General features: G+C 43.9%; 1 protein-coding gene across 2 annotated transcripts; it reads right to left on the bottom strand.

The window, feature by feature from the left end:
* Window positions 1–1,812: 1,812 nt before the first annotated feature.
* On the bottom strand, window positions 1,813–25,041 carry LOC119442783 (arf-GAP domain and FG repeat-containing protein 1). 2 transcript variants are annotated; one of them, XM_037707803.2, is made up of 8 exons: window positions 24,857–25,041; window positions 22,454–22,547; window positions 20,259–20,585; window positions 19,445–19,601; window positions 17,192–17,260; window positions 14,050–14,382; window positions 12,724–13,148; window positions 1,813–3,220 (listed from the first exon to the last, which is right to left on the bottom strand). In XM_037707803.2, the coding sequence occupies exons 1-8, from the start codon at window positions 25,018–25,020 to the stop codon at window positions 3,176–3,178; spliced, it is 1,614 nt and encodes a 537-aa protein (XP_037563731.1). In that variant the 5' UTR covers window positions 25,021–25,041; the 3' UTR covers window positions 1,813–3,175. The 2 variants fall into 2 exon arrangements, with proteins under 2 accessions (XP_037563731.1, XP_037563733.1); XM_037707805.2 differs by lacking the exon at window positions 17,192–17,260.

The raw sequence follows: 25,041 nt of genomic DNA, 5'->3' as shown, positions 1-25,041 counted from the left end.
GATGTACTAAGTTTCCGTAAGTGGAATGGTGTTTGGGCATTGCACATGGGGTTACATATATGTACTATGTAGTGCAATTTCTTAACATTATGAAGCTGCACCAGGAACACATATAGCAAATGTATGTTTACATCAGACGAAAATAGTATCCACACCTGCAATTGCGACTGAACCCCGTGCAGTGCCAAATGGCTGAGTAAACGAGAAAAAAACTTCTGCCATAGCACGTACCGTGCATGGATGTCTACCGCCACAGCACCAAGCTATACCATGGCAACACACGCACGCAAAAGAAAAATAACAAAAACAGAGAGAAATGTACAGTTAACTCCCGTTAATTAGAGCTCTGTTAATTCGACTTTTCACTTAATTCAAACACGTTACAAAGCGTCGGCAAGAAATCATGCAGTGGCTATGGAAGAAAAACTAGTTCAAATGCAAAAGCATATGATGCTTCGTTAAAATCGACCCCCAACAACGCCCCCTCATATGTGCAGCAGTTACTAAAATTCAGCAGATGGCGCTACTGTTCCCTAAGCATGAAGTTGCTTTATTTTTATATTTTAGTGGCTGATGCTCCTTCCGCCTGTGAAGCCATTCATACCTGCTTGTTTTGTGTCCTGTCGCGACTTCATAGACGGTAGTCTGCTTCTTCTGTTCTGCATGGTGTTGTGTGGCAATTACATAGTGCTGTCTATCGAGATCAAAAAAGTTCAGCCTCTCTTTCTTGGTTTCGAGGAAGATCTGAATTCGTTCCATTTTGCCGCTACTTGTTAATTCAACTTTTCGGATTACTCGTCCAAAGCCTGTGGTCCTGCAAGGGTCAAATTAACTGGAGTCAACTGGAGGTTACTGCAGAAGCTGCGGCCGCTCAGTACCATAGGACCAGTGAAAGTAGCCAATAAATAGGTTTGAAAGTATATGGAATTGAAAAGTGTATTGGAGCATTGTCACCTATCATCTGCATAATAACATAACAGTTATTGTTATGTTAATAACATAACATAGCTACAATAACAGTTGTTTGAGCTACCTAATCCCAGCATCCCTTGCTAGTTTAGAAGGTCCTACAGGATTGTCAGCCATACACTTTCTCTGGCATTGCAACCTAAAGCGCCCCGTTAAATTCTTTGCCGTCGATCCAGCCATCACTCCCGATGGAGGCATGCAGGGTTGCCACACATGCTACTGAAGCATTAAGATTATTAGTTTAGCCACGAGAACCTCACACATGTAGGATACGTTAAGGATTCATGAAATTTAAAAATGATTCAACACACAATGCACAAGGCCTGTACTGAATTGTGCATTACACCGAACTCGAGGGCGCTTTCTTTGAGAGTTGGATATGTGTTTGACAAACCGTACTTAATATAGGCTGCTTAAATTTACTAGGAGTTTATTAGAATTCCTCCCCCTACCCTACCCACTTTTCTTTGCCACAATCTGATCATTATCACACAAAGCACTGCCCGATGCCCTTCACAAATTGTTTTTTAGTTTTCAAGCCATTCTTCATGAGGTAAGTTTTTATTAAAGAGCTTATTGGTAGTGCCATTGATGGGCACCGAAATAAAGCATATTCTAAGGGATGAATGCAGCTCATGTTTGGAAGGTGTGATCTGGCATATGGCAACCTTATCTACTGTGGAAAGAATGCTATTAAAGACAAATGTTTGTCCGTTAGTACATATACATACTGTGCAAGCAGTGTCTTCAGGCCACAGCTGTTGCGGGTCACAGTGTGCTCATGTCATCAGCATGACATAGAAGATCTCTCGCCACACACAAGAAAAGGAAGCATGAGGCAACTTCTATGAAAGCATGCTATGCTATTTATTGCAGACAAAAAATTGCAATAAAGCATTCTCATGATTCCAGTACTTTTAACAGATATGATACAGAATCTTTTAAAACAAATCTCCAATATGTACATGAAGAAAGTGGATGCTCTGAGCAGCTTTTAACATGCCTGGCATCTGCTACTACAGCTTGTAATCACTGGGTTCCATTTGCATCTGTCGAAGAGGCTAAGTGTCTGAACAAGCAAAATGTTTTCTCCTGCATGGCGTCCCCTACTTGACGGACAGCGAAGCTTGGGCCAGAAACCGCCTCATAACTTTGCACTTTAATGTCCATTAATCTCTGTATGCGCAAACTTCACAATGACCCTTTGGCTCGGCTTGCTGTAAACAGCAACACACAGGCCACATACAGTATGAAATATCACACACGTTATGAAAAAAAAAAAAAAAAAAAACAATATACAGAAGACAAATGGCTTCAGTGCCCACTTTGGAGTTTCTGAAATTTTGCTCCACGACGACTTCCCAAATAGCTCTGATAATTTCTTTTTCTTTAAATCTGGCAAGAAATAATATGGATTACAGAGGAAGCATAGTCGAGAAACCATTCCACCCCGTGTAAAGTTATGTCTTCTGGAGGTTATGCACAGTTGTGAACACGGACAAGCTTCGAGAAAGAAAAAGTAAAAAAAAAAAGTTTCTACTACAGTTCACAACCAGCTTCACTTTCTCCCTCGCATGATCCATCCATCCATCCTTTCCTCTCCCCCTACAACTTCTCTTAAAAAAAAAAATGTTTGCAAAACAGCAAAAAAGCTTTCAACAGGTTTAAAGTTCTAGGAAACGGGAGAGAGGGAGACAAGCAACAGACAAAAACATACAAACACAAACAACACAGTATTAAAGCAGCTAAACGAAATAAGGTTAGACAGAACTAATGCTTCTCACCAATGTTCGATGCCCACAAAAGAAAGGGAAGCAAAAGAATAGAACGCCCTGGACGTTTTCTTTCTTTCTCTTTACTTCCCTCTTGCTACCTGCTTTTGTGCACTGACCGTGCTTCTCTCTCTCTCAGTGGCAAAAAAATGAGACTAGAAGAAGTTGCTGCGTGGCACTCAGTTAAAAAAAAAAAAAAAAAGAACAAACAGGCGTACAGCAGCTGGAGAAGGCGAACTGTTACTAACGAAAACATGTTCACTTTGTCCAGCGAGAAGATACACAGCTATGTATGTAACCTAGGCAAAATGGGGCACTAGAAAGGAAAAATGGCGCCATTCTTTTCTTCCCCCCTTTCTTCCTAGTAGCACGTTGTTCCTGGTCGATATCCCACTTCAAGATGATGCTTCCAGCTGTGGTTACGAGGCCTGCTATCAGAGGAACGGGTTGCTGGAATTGGCTCTTGGCATGGGACCACTCTGCAATAGACAATGGAAGAACTCAATGTAAGGGCAACTGTCGTGGACACACAATGTCAAATAAGGAAAGGAACCGCATCCGAAGCGGAGAAATATGATGCGGGAGTTATCAGCTATCAGAGCAGTGTATAATATGTCGATTTTGGCTGCTTTAGACGTCTCAATAGATGCAGTCTACAGAATCGTGATATTGTTTTTATTCTTGAGTTAGAGTTCTAGGCTTGTTGCTTCAGTTTTCTTACATTTCTGTGGGCATATAGTTTCCAACAACGGATTCATACCCCTGGTGTCGTATCTTGTAATCATCCATTGCAAATCCCATTATTTCTAGCATTGTCATTGTCTGGGATGCTGCTATCACCCCTGGGATTGAAAAACACAGTGTGCAACTGGACAAGAGGGGACGAAGACAAGCGCCGACTTACAACTCATTTCTATTTTCAAATTAAATTTTCAAAAAGCAATATATATATAAGCACATGTGTGATTTTATATTCACGAGGAAAAGTTAGGAGTAACGGAGACCTGATAAGAATGTAGCTAGATGCAGATTATGGTACAAATTAAGTGGGCGCACTACTCCCACTGATAGCCGCAGAATGAGAATCTTTTATGCATGATCGTGGGCTCCCTACTATGCAGCAGAATAATATTTGGCTTGCAGGTTCATGGCAGTACGTCTGCAAATTGCAAACATTTTCTTAATGTGTTAAAAAGGCGTTGCAAAGTCCTTTTAAAAGACAGCTACGGAGCATTTGGCTATTAAATGAATAGAGGATTTAACTATTAGAAAACCCGAGCTCAGGATGAATCAGAATCAGCTAATTAAATTTTGTGTGCTGAATTTTTAGACTGGATACCACAGCTTTCTTGCAACCAGTGGCCAAAACATAGGAGGACCTTGCGTTGCGGGGACGCTAGACTCTCTCACGCTCCTTGAATGCTGCCTTCCCCGCATCGCTCTCGTGTGTACTGTATTCCGGCTTCCCCGCATGGCACACATGCGACGCTGGCGGTTGCGCAATTGTGCCAGAGATGGCGTGTGATCTTCTGCTAATGTCGCCTGACAGTGGGAATACTTGATCGCACAAGGCAGTAGCCTCTTTGGCTTGGGTCAGTGACGTGCGTGGACATGTTGGGTGCCTGTTAGTACGCTTCACGGAGCGGTCTCGCAGAAGGCTTCGGTGCAGGGCACCAGAATGGACAAACACAATTGTTCGAATGTGCCACTGTTCGTGTAACTGTTCACGCAAACGATAAGGCGTTTGTGACCAGCAGCAGAACATATTCGCTCAATATGCAGAAACGATGAGTCAGACTTCCTCGATTCGTTAGCGACCATCCTTATCTTCAATTGGTTGTGATTCAGCTAGCAGGCATTGGTGTATAGAAGGCGCAATAACTGCCCTTTTGTTTGCTCCCACTAGTATGTTGTCATTCCTTCAGATATTTATTGTTGCAACCACTATTGTTGGTTGTCGTTCCTATGTCCCCACAGCTTTTAGCAGGTAAATTTTTACATTACTCAAATTCCCACGATCTTCTGACCTCTAACTCCGTACTTAAATCACAATTAGAATGACTGAAAACTGTTCCCGATTAATAGTTAACACCTGGACTGTTTAGTCACATTACACAAGATCAAATTATATGCGTACCTCTATGCATTAATTTCTTTACAATGAATTGCCACCATCTAAGGAAGGCTGGCTAGTAGGTGAACTAGGTGTTGCTTTTGCTAATTGTCTACCTTATTCATTCTTGCTATCTTGAGCTCTAATCCCAGAAAGAATTTGAGCTGGCTGCAGCAGGCTCGCTTTAAGGGGCCATGACAACAAATTTTCAAGTTTAACTTATGAATTGCATACTGCACCATAAACAACCCGCAACAAGTTGGCAAAATTTGAGTGCATTTGATAGGGTAGAAAATTTGTTCTTGAAATTTTTATAACAGCTGAACTATACAGGGGTCTGGCAACACTGACAGGTGATCAAATGATAAAAATTTTTTTTTGCAGTTCATGCGATTTACCTAAGTGACCATCGCAGTGATGTACGTGGGTCATATTACTCATCTCCCGCGTGATAATCACAGCAGTGTTGGTGTTCTGTTGTTCCCTTTGAAGTCAAGTCTAGTCGGTGAAATGGACCAAGTTAAGACCAAGCCCCATGGAAAAAAGAGAGCCGTAGGTAGCGCAGGCTGTGGTGGGAGGTGCTGGCCATGGCCCTAGATAGGGTGTTTACACTTTGTTGCTGCATTGATGCATCCGAATGCCAAGCATTCGTGCATGTGGAGGTCATTTGGGTATGAAAGCATGTTGAACTCACATGGACAGAACAGGCCAGTGCCGTAATGTACCGTCTTGACGCTTGTTTTCATTTGTTTCCCCTTCGCAATGTGCGCGCAAGGCAAATGATTGCAATCGCATCAGCAACTCCCAACAGTACAGATGCTCCAAAGACCATTCCTCTTTTTTTTTTTTTTAATGTAAAAAATGTACAGGACATGGGATAATGTCAGAGGATGGCACTATGAAGAAAACCTTACATTTATTAAAGAGGCCACAGCTGCAGTAGCACTGCTGGGCCTTTGGCATAAAAAAAAAAAAATGCGCCTGCACAAATGTCACCTTGTCATCTGATGACTTTTGTGTATATTTTTACTTAAGGGATGTTCGTCATTTGCACATTAATGTTGCTGTCAGCATTGTAGTATGCGCATTGCAGCTGTGGCATGCACTTTTGCAACAGTGCAACAGCAACATGCAACAGTTTGCAAGTACTGCATTTTTGCGCGTGTAACCCGCAAGAAAAAAAAAAAGCAGTAAATTTGACAGGGTGCGATAATGCCAGTAATGACAGGGTGCGAGTTATATGCAATTTCACCTTGAAGTATGGCTTCACGGCAGTTCATGTCACGCTGTTGTGAAGCCACACTTCAGGGCCAAGTTCTCCGCCATTGAGTTTCGTTATCTCCTATGGAACCCCACCTTCCCCCCAACTTGCATGTTGAAGCTCCCCTCTCCTCTCCACGGTTGTCCATTCTCCTCTTTACGGATTGCCATTTTGCGTTTAGTAGTTAGTGAATAGTGCACGCAGCACCTGCAAACTAGAACTCTGATCACAATGAGGTGCGCTCAACGGCCGTCCTAGCGCAGCAGAAGCTGATGATGAAGCTTTTACAGCATGAAGCAAATCGCAATTTGAGCTTGCAGATTGTGTATCACGTGACTATATGTACATCACCTATGCCCACAGTGCTCCCTCAGTCCACGCAATACAACTCCATTGCGTTTACTATGTTGCTGTTGCCCATTCGAGGGCTGCTCCGTACCTGCTGACATCCTCTGTCATGCGAATGATAGTTGCGAAGTGATCCGATTCACATCACATGTAACGTGACTGATTTGTTCACGATCACGCTCGTATGAATTAGCTTTATCAGCATCGCCAAAGACAGGGGGAGGGGAGGAAATGGCCGCTGGTCGAAGATATGACGAGGACGAGTCGTGCATTCGTGAACGGAGACTATTTGCAAGGATTTTAGCAATGTTGTCTGCAGTTATTTAGGCGGGTTGTATGCACAGATTTTTCTTTCTTTCCAGGTCTGTTGTAATTGCGAGTGCGGGTTATAGCGGAAAAATACGATAAATAAAAAGGGTTGCAATGGCTCATGGACTTACAGTACTATCGAACGAGCCACAGCAAACTGCCTTTTAAGTATTCCTTTAGCAGACATGCAAGGGCAGAGTGCCAGAAAACCGGGTAGAAGTACTACTATAACCCACGAAAAATGCACGGTTCTGCCATGAAATGAAATTCTGGGGTTTTATGAGCCAGAAGCACCACCTGATTACAAGGCACACCGTAGTGGGGGACTTCAGATTATTCTGACCACCTGGGATTCTTTAACGTGCACCCAATGCACGGTACAGAGGTGTTCTTGCATTTCACCCCCACCGAAATGCGGCCGCGGCGGCTGGGATTTGACTCAGTAATGTCATGGCAATGTTCAACAACACAGCAGCACAACGCACGCTCACACTGGATTTTTGCCTAAACAACATTGCTTGATATCTGGATGTGTCGATGCAACACCAAAATGTCAGCATCCTATCCAATCGTTGCCCGAGAAATAAAAGCAGGCCAGCTGCAAGGCACCGCCTCGTGAAGCCACCAACTTGTGATGCCAAGCGCACCTTTACCACTCACCAGTTCTGTCAAAGCAATGCCAGTTCAAAACAACGGCACATCGTGCATTCATACCAGCGTTTCCACCCCTGATGTATGAAAGCAAAAGTAAAAAACAAAGGTCAGGGAAAGCCTGCAACACCGAAGTTCCGCAGGCCAAATTTCTGCATCCAAGAATGCGTGATAAGTGGATGCTTCGATACAACAACAAACTGTAAACCCCTATCTATGGCCACTACAGCCACAAGCCAGGCTACGGTTGTTACAGCACTTTCGCTTCCTGTGCTTGGTCTAGCCTTGACTTGATGTCGAAGAAAAAACAGAACCACCACGGTGATCATGCGGGCAAATTGGATCAACCTGCTAAAACCCAATGAAATGTAGTGCATTCTTCAGTGTGCACAGTATACGCATGTTTCATTTTTGTATGCATGTCCTTGGCAGTCATCCTGCTATCGTTTCTGCAGGCATGCTCTGGTTTGATCACTTTTATCACACAAATTAAAGAATTGCAGCCCAATGCAACGGCAATGCCCTTGTTGTGCTGTAGGGTGCCAGAAAATGCCGAGCAAGAAGAGCCCAGCATGGCACGCACATGGTTTCGGAATGTTTTGGAGCAGACAATGAAGTGGTAGCCGCACACTTCCTGACATCACGCAAGCAAGGTGAGAATGGTGGTTACTGACGGTGGGAGAAGCTTAGAGGCAGCAATTTCAAATTGAAATTTTGGGTTAACAGGAACAGGAACTTCGATTTTTTTATTCAAATACATGTAAAATGCAGAAATGCTTTATAAGACAAACGGCGGACCGATTTGAATGAAATCTCTTGCATATGAGAGAGAGGTATATACCAGGAAACAGAATTTTGATCTAGCGCTTGGAATTACAATTCCAGAAAATTCGTAAGATAAAAAAAAAATTTAAGGATGAAGTCTACAAATTCATAACTCTGCACCAAAAATGGACATCACAGTTCTGTAAACTGCATCTGTTAGAGCATCTAAAGTGCATAGATTGATACAGTCGAGTTCCATCAATTCTAACACGCCCCCGAATAAACGCCTGTCTGTTTTCTATATGTCCAAAAAACTAACATAGAAATGACATCAAAGCCCCTAAACAAAGTAAAAATCCAATGTGCACCCAATTTTTTAGCATGAAATATGGGCAAGGTTCTACTATGTGTTGCACAATGGCGGCTGGTTCCCTAAACCAGCTTCTCTGTATGGTCTTTTAAAGTCAGCTTCACCGCAATAAAGCTGTGTTAAGCAGTAAAGCATATGTACGCCGCAAAAACGGTTTTGGTCTTGTATCCGATCGCTGCACAGGCAATTTTCAACCCAGTTTTCTTGGTAAGAAAAAGGTGAGCAGTAAATCTGGTAAATGCCTTATTCAGACATTGTGAGCTACTGTTATTGCTTGAAGGTCTTTCTAGGGCAGGCCGAAAATAGGCGTTTTCGATGAGAGATGATGTGTTGAACGCATCCACCGTCCCCTAAGCTTCGCCGAGAAATGCTGCCACTAAAGGGGTCGCTATGGGAGTTAGCATAGGGGTCAGGCACCTGCATGTTGACTGGTCAAGTTCAGATTAACTGGTGAAATATCTTTGAGCTTATAAAAATGCACGGGTACCAGCCTGAACCTTCGGTTGGGATCGAACTAATTAAAAAATTGAATTAACCGGAGTCAATTAAACAGAAGTTTTATTGAATTTACAGTAGGGGCAGAGTGTACTAGAATGGGGGAGTGGGTCCAGCGGCAAGCACCGAGGGTGATGCAAAAAAACGTTGAAATTGCGGCGGCGCTGCCATCGCCTTATCCCGAAGCTCTGGCCAATAAACGTTGGCTCCAGCTGTTTCGGCAGTGCCCATTGGCTGAGGCAAGCTTGTGGGCCGAGAAGCTGTCTGCTTGACGCACTGTCGTTGTTGCGCCACTTGCATCGTTGCCGTCGCTTTTTCTCCATTTTATTGACCACAGGTAGGTAGGGAAAAAAATCATTGTTTCCGCCACCGAGTATCAAAACTTCATGCTGCAGAGTGAAACGCCTGTCAAAGCTCCATGCAGCTACTGTAGGGTCTCCCACGCAACAAGCGTCCAGCCGGCGCACGGGGCCGTTCATTCAGGTGAACAGCTGTATTGGACTTTCTTTTTTGGACAGTCCAATACTCCAATAGTACAAACTCCCGCAAAATTTGCTTTTTTGGCCCTGTTTTGCAGTACATATCTTCGGTAATTTAATTTGGAAGTATTAAAAAAAGTATTCAATTCACACTCAAACTTCTCCATTCGAATTCACTTTGTACCCAAAATTTTGCTGTTCGCAGCTTAAATAAAATTGTTGCAATGCTTATGAGGGTTTTGCAAAAGGCCTATTATCAAATTAGTTGTATATTTTAGATCTACCGTAAAATTTCGAGCAAGCGCCCCCTCCCTCAAGCAAGTCGAAATTACTGCCAAAGTTAGGGGGGGGGGGGGGCACTATCCCGGAACGGCACCAAAATTCAAGATGGCAACGACAAAATTTTCCGGCCAAAAAAAAAAAAAAGAAGCGCAGTGGGAATGGCATTCAAATTTTATTGAACATGAACTTTATTAAGCCAAAGATTTGTTAGTGGTGGTTATCACTCTCAAAACCACCGAAAGAACTACAGAAAGAGCGCATCCACGCTGCCCCGACGCGTCGCCGCGACTGGCGAAACGAACATTGGTTATGCAGCTTCTATTCCAGGCAAAATTATGTCCGATAGAGTAAACTGACGCAAAATGTTCACTTTATTAAAAACCAGTGTCCACTGTGAAACGTTTAGCACTAATGAGAGTTCTGATACAAGTCAAGCTCAGCTGCAGTGCATGGCTACCGATGGCGGACAGCGAACTGCGGCTTGGCCGTGCTCGCATCGCAGCTGGTGGCGCCGCAAATATCAGCATGTTTTCTTCATCGTGCCAAATTATTGCGAGGAGAGGGTAAAGCGGCAACAACGGTAACAAAACATTGCTGCTTGGGAGAATCGGCAGTTCGTTCGGAAGCGCCGTCTGCTAGATTCGAAGTGAACTGGAAAAGGCCTAGCGACGATATCGGTGGCGAGTGATTAGCAGCAGTGAAGCTGCCGGGGACGCCAGAGCGTAGCCGCGACCACTCCTCCGTCGCCGAGTGGTCACGTCGCTGTGCCACAGAGAAATCCTCTGTGCCGTGTGAGAGGCAGACGTCGCCGTCGGCCGGCGGTCCATGAACTACAGTCGCCAGTCGCAGTTCGCCTCGATGTGCACATGCGCCCACTGGGGCGCTCGTGCACATCGATTAGGTGAAATGGCTCATCGGGGCACCCCGATGCGCACTGGTGCGATTTGCCGAATTTGCCATTATTTTCGTGGGCTGAATGTGGCAGGCCAGTGTTGGTGCGGAGTGAGAGGGGGGGGGGGGGGGGGCGCTTTCCCAGAACGGCGCGGAAATTTGAAATTAGCAGTGCACTCCTGCACGGATGGGGGCGCTTGCTCGGAATTTTACAGTATCTATAATACATCAATTTTGTCAAATTTACATGCATTTTTAGGGGCAGTTTACAGAATGGTGATATTTTATATTATTTTATATTCCGGGTTGCAGAGATGGAAACTTGATACCTCAGTTATGTAAAATTTTGAAATATAAGGTAATGTTAAGTATTTAAGGCGTAAACTGAAAATACACTTCATACAATTGCCAGATTATAACTTTTTCTTGTAGGTGAAACAAACCTCGTCAAAATCGGTGCATTAGTTGCCAAGAAAAACGATTTCTTCATTCCCATGTATGTAGATAAGAGCTGCCGAGCTAAAGCTTCTTCTTAATACAATCGAATCTCATTATTTCAAACACGCTTAATTCGAACTTCCGGTTTATTCGAACTGACGCTGTGGTCCCGTCAAAGTTATGTGTATTCCAATGGGTAATAACGCCCGGTAATTCGAACGCGAAAGCATTTACGACCGTTAATTTCGAATCTGCTTTCCTGCGCCCTCCTCCCTCACCTTCCATGGTCTCCGTGTGCGCCCGTCGCCGTCCACTCCCTTAAGTTTCGTTTTCTGCCATTATCGGGAAGCGAGCGTTGGCCGGCGTGGGCAGTTTCATGGCCCTCGCTCGCTATGCGCTTGCACGCCGCGATATTTCACGACTCGCACTGTTCATGCATCGTCCTATGGTGCACGAATAATTCTAAAATACGTACTTCTTTTAATTCGAACAAATTTTCAGGCTCCTTCGAGTTCGAATTATCGAGATTCGACTGTATGTGTATTAAGAGTCCAGTTTTCTTTCTTTCCTTTTTTTTGTGTAACCATGCTGACCCCTCTTCTATCAGTTATAGTGATAAACTCAGAATAGTTGGATGACCTCTAAGGCGCTCCGAGTTTGAATTCTCGATAAGCCGAACAGTTTGGAGACCTTTCTTTGGCGCCACATTCATTCAGTATGGTGCATTTATTTCTTCAACCGAGCTTCTAAGAGTAGATTTCAAAGTCCCTTTCAGGCATAAGTAGAAGTGTGCAAATATGAAAAATTATGAATACGAATACTTAGCTTCGAATATCGAATAATGATATGCACATGCATTTATTAGCAAGTTGGGTTAACTTGTAATGAACATGGCAATTGCATTGCCAATGTTAAAAAACTGGACTAGTAAGCCGTTATACTGTGGCCCAGCATACTGTGTACTTGGCTCATGTTAACGAGAATTTAGTAATTCCCACTAGCTGTCCTCGTCAGCCTGTGCCTTATTATACTGCATCAAATACCCGTAAACTCGGCGGCATTTGGCCCTGTGCCAGTCGTCACTCATCGCACTTGCTGTCAAGCATTAAGCCCGGAGCTGGAGGTGGTGCTGCAAAAGTGCGCACCCTCGCTATCCGCAAACTCGTGCCCCTTGCTACTTAGAGGCTGGCTTTCCCGCAATGTTTAGACATTTAATGGCTAAGTGTGCTTTACAGGCGAAATTTCGCAGGCGGCACGGAGTCGGCACAAAATCACTCTAGTATTCTTAGATTAGATAGAAACAAACGCTAAGAACTGTGTTTGCATCTGCAAAACCAGAAATGTATTCGTATTCATTCAAAAATCTATTTTTCGAATTGAATACGAATATTAAAAATATAATATTCGACAACATTAGAACTTTTCGAATATTTGCACAGCCCAAGGCATAAGTTAATAGGGAATCTACAGATTCACATTATCTGTGCAGGGCAAATATGCAATTACAGATGAAGTGCCTGTAATCTGCTTGAAATGAAATGGCAGTCACTGAAAACAGGTTACACAGCCTTTGCTCTCACCAGAAAAGGGTTGGCTGCTGCTGGTGACCCAACTTGCGACCAATCTGTGGCCATGGGGCCCGCCACCTTGCCCATGGCTGGCCAGGCTGAAGGAGCCACTGTCGGTGTTACCATTCCACCAGGCGCTGCGGCCAGTCCGCTGCTGCCCCAACCCACATAGCCGATGCCTTTCTGCTGAACCATTGGGGGTGTGCCAGCCAAGGTAAATCCATTGGGAGAACCACCAAACACAGAGGCACCTGCGCCTACACTGCCAGCCCCAGCCATCCCGTCCAAGCCTCCGAAGACTCCTCCCGTGGGTGCCACGGCCTCAAAGGGGTTGGGTGTTGCAAACGCTGATGCTGTGCTGGCAGACTGCGTGGGGGCTGCCATGTTCCATACCGGAGCTGCAGCTGCAAATGGGTTGGAGGGAGTCGCGGCTGCTGCTGCAATAAGAGAGATGGGACAGCCGTCACCCCAGTGATCCCAGAAGCACATGAAACTCCGACTTGCGCATTCACACAGCTGTTCACGTGCTTTTTCTTACATGCAAGGCTTCGCTCAGATAATCTCTGCAAATCTCATTAGAGGGCTATAGACAAAAATTTTCTATACAGCTTTTGTTGCTTTATTAAATAGCTGCCAACCCTGTAACTACAGTGTCGTGGCAGAATTCCTTGAATGCGCAGAAAATCGCCAATTATAACCCTTTTTAATGTTTGTTTACAAGGGCATCGCTGCATATTAAAAAATTTGAAGGCAGTGGTCACATGATATCGTAAATTGCCGCCGCATGTGCCAGTTAGCTTGGCGTAGTGGTTGCAAGTCCTACGATGACCGTGTTGCTGAAAGCTGGGCGCACATGTCATCGAAAGCTGGATGCACACCACATAAACTGTCCTTTCCTATTTTAATTTGCGCTTCTCCGCATTCGACACAAGATAATGAGCTTGGTCCCCTGCTGTCACACAGAGCTCTTCGTCTCTTCTCACTTTCTATCCCCTATTATCCTGTCACCTAACACTTTTGGCAACCGATCGCAATGCGGCTTTGTCTACTGCACCACCCTAAGCATCAGTGATACGAATTATTGTCAATTTTTGTGATGAACGGATGAGCCCTTGCAATCAAACTCTGCACCTAGAAAATTCGGTGTGCTATAAGGAAAAAAAAACAAACAAAGGAAACACACACACACACACAAAAAAAAAAAAAACCCTCGAGACAGTAACTTTGCTCTTGTAAATTTTTAAACAAGACATAGTGACAGCCCCTAAGCATGCAGCATCACATCTGCCAGCACAGTGCCTTAGTCTGTGCTGCATGTGTTATCAGTTAGCAATTCACCTTGAGGCACTGCAAATGCCGAGGCCTGAGGATAGGCAGGTGGCGGGGGCGGCTGTAGAGGTGGCTGTGGCTGTGGACTCTCTTGGTGGAACAGGTTGTCCAAATCGGCCAGGGCTGCATATCGATCCGCCGAAGGAACCTTGGTCTGCGGCTCTCCTCCACCGGCAGCCGCGGACAGGGTCACAGTTGATGGCGTGCTCACTGCAGTTAGCGCACTTGAAATTTGTGGGAAAGAGGCTACAAAGCCACTGCCACTTGTGTCGCCGACGTGGTTACTATTGACATTGTTTGTCACGCCTGTTGGTGCCACAGCAGGCGCTTGCTCTTGGTTTCCTGAAAGTTGAGAAAGCCTGTTGTTGTGCGTGGTAGGGTACTATTGCTTATTGTTAACAGGAATGAAGTTGCTTCTACAGCCAATTCTATTTACCCAATTCTAACGGGCAATGGCAGCAGCCAATGCCACAAATTCTGGGTTTTTACATGCCGAAGCCACAATATGACTGTGAAGCACACCGCAGTGGGGAAACTTAAGATTAATTTTGACCACCTGGGGGTTCCTTAGCGTGCACCCAATACATGGTACACAAGGCGTTTTTGCATTTCGCCCCCACCGAAGTGCGGCCGCCAGGGCCGGGATCTGATGCCATGCCCTCAGGCTTAGCAGTACAATGCCAAAGCTGCTACTCCAACATGGTGGGTTGCCAAAAATGCAGATAAAGCAACACCGCCACTGTCATTGCAAGATGGTGACAGAACACATCTCTGCGTAGGTAGGCAACCACAATGTGCTGCTTTCATTACAGAACATTCAAAAGAACAGTTACTTTACATGGCGACGCTAGTGGCAACAGGATCACGTCACGGTTTTTGGCATTCTAGGGACCTGTGTCACTGAACAAAACAGGTGAAGTGATGGCTGTGAAGTTCATGAAATGCGGAATATCAAATGCAATGAATGGCACAGAGACTATACATGGTGTGGTCCACTAAGTGTGACAAAGCGTAGTCTGACAGTGACAATGATGGAGATTAACTCTTTCCATACCGCGCCCACTGGGCATCGTTAGCACTCTATCGATGGTTTGAAACGCCGCTTTCGAGACCTTCTGCGCCGATCACAGACATACCACACTATCGGACGTGAAGGAGGAGAACTATATTTTAGTTTTCTAAGCAGTTTGCTTGTTTCCTGCATGGCGGTGATTCTTAAACGCGCTCCGAAGTTTCGCGATTGTCAAAGGAGAACGAAAAAATGGCCTGCCCGCTGTCGATGGTTTGAAACGCTGCTTTCGAGACCTTCCGCGCCGCTCAAGGACACATTGCGCCATCGGACGTGAAAGAGGAGAAACTATATTTTAGTTTTCCAAGCAGTTCACTTTTTTCCCACCAAGCAGTGATTTTTAAATGCGCTCCGAAGTTTCGCGATCGTCAAAGCAGAACGCAAAAATGTCCGACTCCGAAAACTGCGCGCGCGCGCTTCGGGAGATAGCAGATATAGCGATTCCGCTGCCTCTGCGGCTGATCTTATCGATACATCGAATAGCAGCGAATCATAGAGGACGCTGACTTTTTGTCGGACTTTGAGTCTGAAAGCGACGAAGATGCAAACTGGCCTGGAACATCGGCGGCCGCAGCCCGGCATACCCATCTGTAGGGCTTTCAGTAAAATTTTGTAGCGGAATACCTGTGCAATGCATTTTGATTTTTTCAGAGATAGTGCCTAATAGATGGCAATACATTTTGTATATCTCATACTTTTCGTAACATTTTTTTCTTAGTAGATACAAGCGTGTCTTTATAAAGGTTGTTCAATCTTATGGCACAATCTTGATTTTAACAATTTATATCTTTTTTATGACATACATCTCGTTAATAAAACTTCCATGTGTGAAAAGTGCATTCATTTTGCTTTCTGTTTATGTATTACATTAAATACTGAGTGCAGTAGTCACTTCAGAAAAAAACATCTGCCGTAACATACAAAAAGCACCCGTTTTCCCCATGGTAGAATAAGAGTTAAATGAGAATGAATTCCTGTTCTATGAAGGCAAATCATGCAGCTTTTTTCTGATAATGAAAATTCTGCGTGTTACTTTGGAAAGGCAAACTCCATAACTAGATTTCATTTACTTTACTGAAAACACACAAGAACTGAATGCACATTAACATCTGGATAAACATGGCACACTGCAAGTGATAACAAGGCTGGAAGAAAGTATATTATAGCTATAAATTTCTATTGTTTCAAGCACTATGTGCATAAAATGATGGTAGTGCATGGAGCACCACACAAGAAAGATGTGGTCTTGTGAATGACAAAGCAGAAGGGCACTGGACAGCGCTGATCTTCTCTGGGTACAAAGGTGACATGCTTTATCTGCAGATGGAAGAAGGCTCACAAACCTCTCAGAAGACACTCAAGCTCATGCAGCCCAACTACTATTGCCAATTTAGATCTTGCAGGTCACTCTTGGTAAAAAAGAAAAAAAATTATGAGGTTCTACGTGCCAAAACCACCATCTGATTATGAGGCACGCCGTAGTGGGGGACTGCGGATTAATTTGGACCACTTGGGGTTCTTTACCGTGCACCTAAATCTAAGTACACAGGTGTTCTGCATTTCGCCCCCATCGAAATGTGGCCGCTGTGGCCGGAATTCGATCCCGCGACCTCGTGCTCAGCAGTCCAGCACCATAACCACTGAGCAACCACGGCACAGCACAGTTAGTGCTTTACGGTAAAACATTATACTTGATTGCTTGCCATGTGGGGAGAAAAAAAAGAAAAAAAAAAAGAACGCAAACACAAATACTAATGGCTGCTGAAACATATGAATATGAGCTGCATTACTCTGTCATCTCAATTTAATTCAGCAGAGAAATGCTGCTCACTGCAGTTACCTGAACAAAAGTCTGCCACTTTTCAGAGGGCATAATAAGCAAGATGCAAGCCATGATTTAGTTCCACATTGTTAAGACAAAGAGAGAAGAAGCATGCAAGAGGGCAAGGTGATCCAATACTGCCAATGCAAGAGGAGCACAATGAATTTTAGAAATAAAGCTGCAAGCACAAGCATGCCCTTGCGAGAACACGCTTGCACACACGTGTACACACAAAGAAAGAAGAATGACACTGTGCTTACCAGACGAAAAAACTGTGTCGAAATTTGCAAAGTTTCCATTTGCAGAAAATGTTGCAGATTTTGCAGGAACTACAACAAAACACAAAGAGAAGGAAGACGGTTGTTACCACAATACACACCTTAAAAAGTCCCTGAAACGGTCTGGACAAATTTTGTAGACACGTGGGGTACAGCTACAGTAAAACATTAGCGCCACAATTTAAGTGAAGAATCTACAAGTTACCCTCCTCCTTAGCCATGTTTTCTTTCTCCTCAACTCGTTCGCCTAGTGATTGGGGCTAAGCTCCACCTTCACTGGCTCTGCGTCATGATGGGACGTCACGTTGTCTACTTCCGGTTGTCTTGGAGCCAGCGCGCGAAGCCTTTTCAACCTCTCCACTAGCTGCCTGGCTGTTGATCCCCCGCGAGAGCTATCCAAGCAGTGTGCGTTGCGAGCGTTCTATCGCCCAGTGCTGAGCATTTCCGATATTCCGGTAACCGCAGGCGAGCTGGGTGTTTTCACAGATGGGCGGAGGCGTAAACTAAAGCCCCTCTATACTAATACCGCTGTGATGAAAGGGCTTTAGTGTAAACGTGAGCGGCTTGAGTGGCCAGTACAGTGGAACCAACTGGTGGCGCAGAGTTCAACCAGCCAAACACATAGCTGCTATTGTTGTAACCAAAGTGTAAAACATTTTAAACATATATAAAGACAATGTGTTCATGATTACGCTCGTGCCGAAAATTTACATCAGCAGCAAAGTACAAAACACTTGGTTACTGCCATATTAACTCTGTGTTTGTCTGGCTGAGATCTGTGCTACCTGGTGGCTGCACCGTGCAACCTCTGTTCATTCGGTAAAATGCCCAGTCCAGCTGCGCTTACGCTTACCCAAATACCGGGCACGCTAAAATTCTTTATTGTGGTAGTAATCCTGCAGCGTGAAGCGACGGCTGTAAACGTGCAGATGCTGTTGCCGATTGAATACAGACAGCCCGATGCAGCCACTCTGCTCGCATGTTGTCTTGCAAAGGAACACGATGCCGCAGCTTGACATATCGCTGATCGCTAGATTTGCAGCCCACAACGTAACAAGGGCGATCCATAGCGCTGGCAAAAAGAAAGCTCGAGACCAACACTGACCGCACAGCTCGTGTCAACACGGAGAACGTCGTAACACAAGCAGACGACACTTGCTGCATGCCGGAAGTACTTGAGTGTAGTGATAAATTGTCGTTGTGCATTCTCTTTCTGTTACTGTTAATTTTATTGTGATAAAAATTGTATGGACACTCCAAGCATATTCTTGTCATCGGCGTCGCTGCAATGTTCCGTATAAAGACCAAGGGCGATAACACCGTCACCGATCACGCTCAATCTCATGCGGGCAAGGGAGGAAAGCGGGAAGGAGGGAGGGGGGGGGGGTGCTCCAGCAGCAACTGCGGAGTACGTGGCTGTGCGGAGCTTATTTTGAAAGCAATGCAAGGGGCAGAGTTTAGGTGCGCCACAGCTCATACATTTGTGAGTACTGGGTTCTCGCCGCTCAGTTTGTGTTGAAGCGATAGACAGCTCGAAGGTCACTTCACTCGCTGCTGCTGCCGCGCTTCTTCACGCCAGCCTTTTGACAGTGAGTGTTCACGCTCATCAAGTGTGATATGTTCATGTTTGCCCTGCACGCTGACACCATGCTTGTTAATTTATTTAGTAATTGAATGTTTGCAAGTTTATACGGCCGATAAAACTACCATCCTTACTTCATAAAGCTGTCTACTAATTTGCAATCACAATCGATGCTTCGCGTTTCGGGCCAGACTGCGACATTAAAAAAAAAAAAAAAAAAAAAAAAAAAAACAGATTAACAAACATTCCAACTATTACGAACAACATTTGTTCACTATAAAGTTGGAAAAATTATCCATAAAAGCGACCTGGCTGTCCAATCAGATAGCTCGCCTAACTGATGTCAATTGGGCCAACTACGAGAACTGGGCGGCTGAAAACTCAGTGGAGCGACACCGCTGCGATCAGTAACTATGCACATCTTTAAAACTTATAAATTACAACCTTTATTGCGAAGCACTTAAATGTGTCACTTAATGATCAGAAGGACCTACCCTAAAAACTCAGTAGGTTTGTACAAAATCGTCAAAATCGTTTCAGGGTCCCTTTAAAGAAAACAACACATACATGCACAACATTAGCATGTGAGCTAGTAATTGCATTAGAACTAATACAGTAAAAGAACACACATGGAAGAATGCAGTCATGCTAACCTGTAGGTGTAGAGTTGACAGAGGCTGAGCTGAATGGGTCGCTGTTGAAAGTGCCAAAAATGTCGACATTTGACTTGAACATAGGTTGGCTGGTTGTCGTTGTGGCAACAGCTGATGAAATGGGTGTTGGCCAAGTTGCAGAACTAGGAGTCGTAGGCTGTGAAAGGAACACAGGGATACAGCAATGTAAGATAGAATCCTTAAACAGCTTCACAGTGCACCACGGCAATAGAAAGATTTAGGTTAGGAGACACAAACGGCTTGTCTTCGTTTTTTTTTGCTTAGGTCCCAGTCACATCAAAGCAGAGTTCGCGTTCTTGCATATGCCAAGTCGATGGCGTTTCCTAATCTAAAGCCCTCTATAATTAAAGAAATACAATGTGTGCAAAGAGGCTGGAAGTTACAACTACCGCTTACCCAATGAACAACACAACACTGCTAGTTATATTGCGCTTATTTAAGAATAACTGAAACCTCACTGATGAAGGGCTATGCCATTTTCCATACCACCTAGTTTATGACAGCTGATGTGAAAAACACATGTATAGAACCGAACCTAAAATATATGTACTATTGCACACAGAAAGTAAACAAGCTCTCCCTTTTAATTTTTCATCCAAACATCATCTCCAGAATTTCAGTCACCAATCATCATATTTGTTGTTCGCATTTAGTTTTGTAGTCCTGAATTTACCCTAGCTGCTTTTAATGACACACTTCAGAGAAGGAAAATTGCAATAATGAGCTTAAAACACATGCACACTTTTGATTCTATTTGAATATTGAACGATCTGAGTTGGTCATTGAAGGTCACCTGGGACTTGTGAATGACTAGAGGGAGGCTGTTCTTCCCCAAGAGGCTAGACAATGGCTTCGTGTCGGGCATGACAGCAGAGTTGGAATGCGGCACATGGTTGGTCGGTGGTGGTGGTGGTGTTGGTTGCGGTTGCTGCTGTGCTGTTGTTCTTCCCTGCTGCTGCTGGTCTGCGTGCATCCTTTGCAGGGCCACCTCAGGGTCAACATACCAGCGCTTGCGTTCATACTTTTGGATCATCAGGTCCCGTGTCCGCTGTTCGTCTCTGGAGTCCGGCTCCATGGGGCAGCGAGAGTCGTACAGGCCCAGCCACACGTACTTGCAGTACTGCACACATGTTGGTCGTGAGTGGGCAGAGGAGATCACAGTCGACATGACAAACGACTGGCCCACTCATTTAGACATACGAGCTCCATTTCACAACCAGTGAGTCCTTTATGTATATGCTATGTCATAATGATGTAATTTAGCCTCCTCTCAACAGCAATGCAAGATCCTTTGTTGAGACAGAACACCAAAGATTTCTACATAAAAGTTAAAAATTATGTGCCAACTCTCAAAGGTTACAGAAAAAGGATTTTCACAGAAGCACACATTTACTAATTGAGTCAAATTTTGGGAAATTACTGGCGGTGTACTAAATATTTTCTGTGGCTGTGCAAGGAAATCCTAGATGTGCAAGTGCAAATGTAATGTGAAGAGACTAGTGCAGGCTCCTCAAGGAAAAAAAGACATTAGTCCCACTGTCTTCATGTCTGTACCACTGCCTCAACTCTTGCAAATAAGGATTTGTCAATAATAAACTCAAAGCAGTTTGAAGAACCAACAGAAGCTTTATGTACACGACAGGCATTGTCAGTTTATGGAAATGATGCTAAAGAAGTGAACAAAAACATGCCTTTTGGTACAAGACAAAAAGCTAGAGATTTTGAACATTTTTCTCTTATCTGTATAATTTAACAAAATATCTGTAGGTGGCCATCAGAATTTTGAAATTAGCAACACCAGAAGCTTCCCGTAATTTACATATGGTGGTGCACAACTTCTACAGAGATTCCTCATTAAATTTCAATGTGTGTGTATGGTTTAGTAAAGTTCATGTCACAGCATGGAAGCTTAACCCTTGGGGCGCTGTTTACACGATTGTGTATGCCAAGGTTCTGCATCGACAGCAAAGGCACTGATGAAAGTAATGACATTTAAAGTGTCACATATATCTTAAAACACTTCTGACTGGAATTGTGCTGCGAGTTTGAATACCATGTGCAAAATACTTTAGTAAGACGAGTGGGAATGTAGCACGGTTTGGTATTTTTACTCGGCATGAGTATGTCAGTGTATGCAGTACGTTCACTTATTTCATTGTTTTTCACAATTAGTTGCACCAGGCACAATTTTCCAGTGACTGGACAGGTACTTTTCAAGCCTGCCAGACATGAAATAGTTGATGTTCTCATATCTGATGTTCCTGCATGAGTTTTCGCATGAAGTCCACATTCCCTAAACATGAGAAAACACACAAAAGGATTGAAAATTGTTAATGTAGAAAATGCAGTTGAGGCAAGTTTTAAATCAACAGAATCAGTTAGCCTCTGAAAGGATTAATGTGCATGTAAGACTATGATAAACAAACGGTTGCTACATTGTCCATGCTAACACTATTGAACCGAATATACTCTACTCAAAAGGCATATGCACAAATCCTGAATTCATGCTGCATTTGCTTTGCATGTTACCAAGAACAGAATCGAAGTACCTCGCTGCTGCTGTTATTGCTATGTACTAGTAGCATGTCCTACACAGGGTATTTTGACCAAATGGGCCTCTTTAATGTGCACTTAGATCTTATTACAGGAGCATTTTTGCATTTTGCTCCCATCGAGATCTAGTCACCATGGCTATATTCCTTTATAAGATGCTTCAAGGCCAACAATGCAAAAAAGTCAGGTCCAGAAGATCAAGCTTTCTGCAAGCACGCACGCACGCACGCACACACACACACCCACACAAAAGAGAGAGAAAAAAAAAAAGCAGGAAATTGCAACCTTTATATCTTTTTTTCCTACAATAATTATAGTTGCACTAGGTTTCTCTATATTACTGTACTGCAAAAGTGTGTTATGTAACATCAGCTTCGGGACCAAACATGCAGACATACTATTCTAGTGACGCATTATAAGAGCTTTCATGTTTACCTCATTTCCTTTGTTTTTTATCTGCTCTATTTCTTCAGGTGTGAATGTTGTCATGGTGATGGATTTCACTCGATGTGGTGGGTTTAAACCTCGCCTGAAAAAGAGATAAAGCAAATGCGGCCATGCAAGATGTTGCAAGGGGAGAAAATAAAACCATCAGCACGAAAAGCCACACAATGGCATTTAGCGTACGTGGAGAGACAGGAAATGCCACAGGAAGCAAGATAATGGTTGTCTGCCACAGTATTTGCTTTGTAACTACAACATAAGATTCTTTTTAGTAGGGTAATGCGTTCATAAATCACTGGAAGTAAAAAAAAGTCTGAACGGAAAAGCTTGCACAGCTAACGTCAACTAAATACAATCTATTTACAATAAAAGTAGTGTGGTGGAAATCGGAACCTGACCCTTTATGCCTCCACTGCACAGGCAAAGCGAGTGCAATTAAGCACCTCGGGCAATATATGTTTCTCTATGCCATTATTTGCAGACCAAGCACCACGTGTATTTTTCATGTCATTAAATGCAACAACGAACCAACACAAAGTTATCTTAAAATTATAATTTTTGCAAGTTAATGCTTTTCATTGGTTAAAAATGTAATCAATGCCACAAGCATTTTTTCAACCAGTGTTTTCCCTCTAAGAGGCATTGATATTTTCTGTCAATAGCTTAATTGTAACATGCTCTTGAATCCAAAGCAATAGCATTCAAGTAAAACACTGAACAGAGTTTGTCAAATAAAATCACTGCAACCTTGACATTTCCTGAAGGGCTAAAAGAAACTTATTTTTGGATAAATGTTCACAATTAAATTAAGTTGCTTTGTTGCATATTTGTTTAGCATCGTGAGGGTCAGAAGAAATGTTGAGAGCTGGAGTAGCCATTTGATTGCTAAGCACGCTGTGAGAAGTTGGCAAATCGTGGATGGCATACAATATTCACATCATTACATGTATCTGCATGGCAGTCTGGAAAATCCACTAGGCACTTAATGTCATGTTCCTTGTCCGTGTGGCATGCACTCGTGAGTGCCTTGTGCTTTTACCAGACCACTGGGATAAATCTTTGTTGAAGCAGATGGCAATTGCCAAATTTAAGCACACATGAGTTTGGGGGGGGGGGGGGGGTCATAACAACCTGCCCCTCCCATTCACTCAATTCTTGAGACCCCAGCTTGCAGCGGCTTTTATTTAACCCATATCAAACAATTTAATAAGATGTGCAAGGTTTTTAAGTAGTGACAGTGCGAGTCTTTTTTACACACAGCTTAGAAACTAGACAGCTTCAAAGCGAAAAATAAAATGGGCAGTGAAGTGTTCTTGAAGAAGAAAGCAATGTGAATTATTTCAGTAACAGTCTTTAAAAAACATCTTTATGTGTACAGAGTAGCGCATGCAAGCGGTTCGAACGTAAACTTAAATGTCACCTTCGGGGCAAGGTCCTTTACAGGTGGCCTGCCTTGCCGCGTGTATGCTCACGATATATATTGAACAGCTGGTGTTTCAGTGTGCTCAACTAAACAACGTGTGGTGCCGTCTAAATGAAAAAAAAAAAGTTTATTCTTTTTTCACACCAATTAGCCAAGCCACTATGGAAGTGTCTCGCTCAGAGTGTAATTAAAATGCTATCCCAGCCGCAGCTATCATGGTGCGTTCCAGTACAATATACGACTCACAATGCGTGATTATCACCAGATGAAACCGGTAGATTGTACAAGGCCTCCGCTTCATGCTTCCTTTATCCATAGCACCCAATTACCGATAAAGAGGTAGAGCCTGCAGTTTACGCCGCAATTATGCGGCTACGTATGCCCTACGAAAACTTAAAGCTTTCTCTACATAAACAATGCTAAATGAAATATTTTGGCGGATATTGGAAAATATGCGCACAAGACTGACACGAAAGAATGTAGTGACTACGGAGCGAAGAGCAGCACTCGGAATTCGCAAATTATCGGTCGACCTTCCAATCGCTGAAAGCGCAAGCAGCAACCGATAATTCTGAGCTCAGAAGGTCGCTCACTGCACGCCTCCATCGGTTCGTTCGCAGTTCAACAAAACGTCAGTTGCTGAGCCGTGTAACTGAAGGTCACACATAAGAATGTCATTTACACCTACAGTGAAACTCCCGGGTGATTAGTCAATCACAGCTACATCATCCGGTGAGGATCCCTTGCCAAATGGGCGATACACCTACATGACCAGCGGGCCAACTCGCCCACTTTACTGATACTTGCAACGGGCACAAGTCACGGACCAGTTACGGCCGTCTCCTCGAGCACGCTTACGCGCACTCCAAAGGAAAATGAATGAAGGGCACACTGTGGCAGACAGAACATATAGCCCTAACTACGCATACTTCTCGAGTGATGTTGCTCAGAAGAGCGAAAAAAACACTTACAGAATTCCGCTGCATGATGTACAGACAAACGATCCGACAGTCATGTTTATATACGTTGGCCCCCGCTGATGACAGTCGAAACATTGCTTATTTGCAGGTAATGCAGCAAGTTCTCGAAGAGTTTTTAAATTTTTCTCCTCTTGCGTTCTCTTTCTGGCGGCCATTTTGAATTGCCAGCCGGAAGT

Source organism: Dermacentor silvarum, chromosome 2 (genome assembly GCF_013339745.2).
Source record: "Dermacentor silvarum isolate Dsil-2018 chromosome 2, BIME_Dsil_1.4, whole genome shotgun sequence".
Lineage (NCBI taxonomy): Eukaryota > Metazoa > Arthropoda > Arachnida > Ixodida > Ixodidae > Dermacentor > Dermacentor silvarum.
The sequence above is the reverse complement of the archived record's forward strand: the minus strand, read 5'-3'. Positions and strand labels throughout refer to the sequence as shown.

Coding starts and splice junctions, on each gene's coding strand:
- LOC119442783 (XM_037707803.2), bottom strand. CDS start 25,020: ATGGCCGCCAGAAAGAGAACGCAAGAGGAGAAAAATTTAAAAACTCTT. Junction 20,586..22,453: donor TAAAAAACAAAGGAAATGAG/GTAAACATGAAA, acceptor ACATGTGTGCAG/TACTGCAAGTACGTGTGGCT. Junction 14,383..17,191: donor CGACACAGTTTTTTCGTCTG/GTAAGCACAGTG, acceptor CTCAACTTTCAG/GAAACCAAGAGCAAGCGCCT.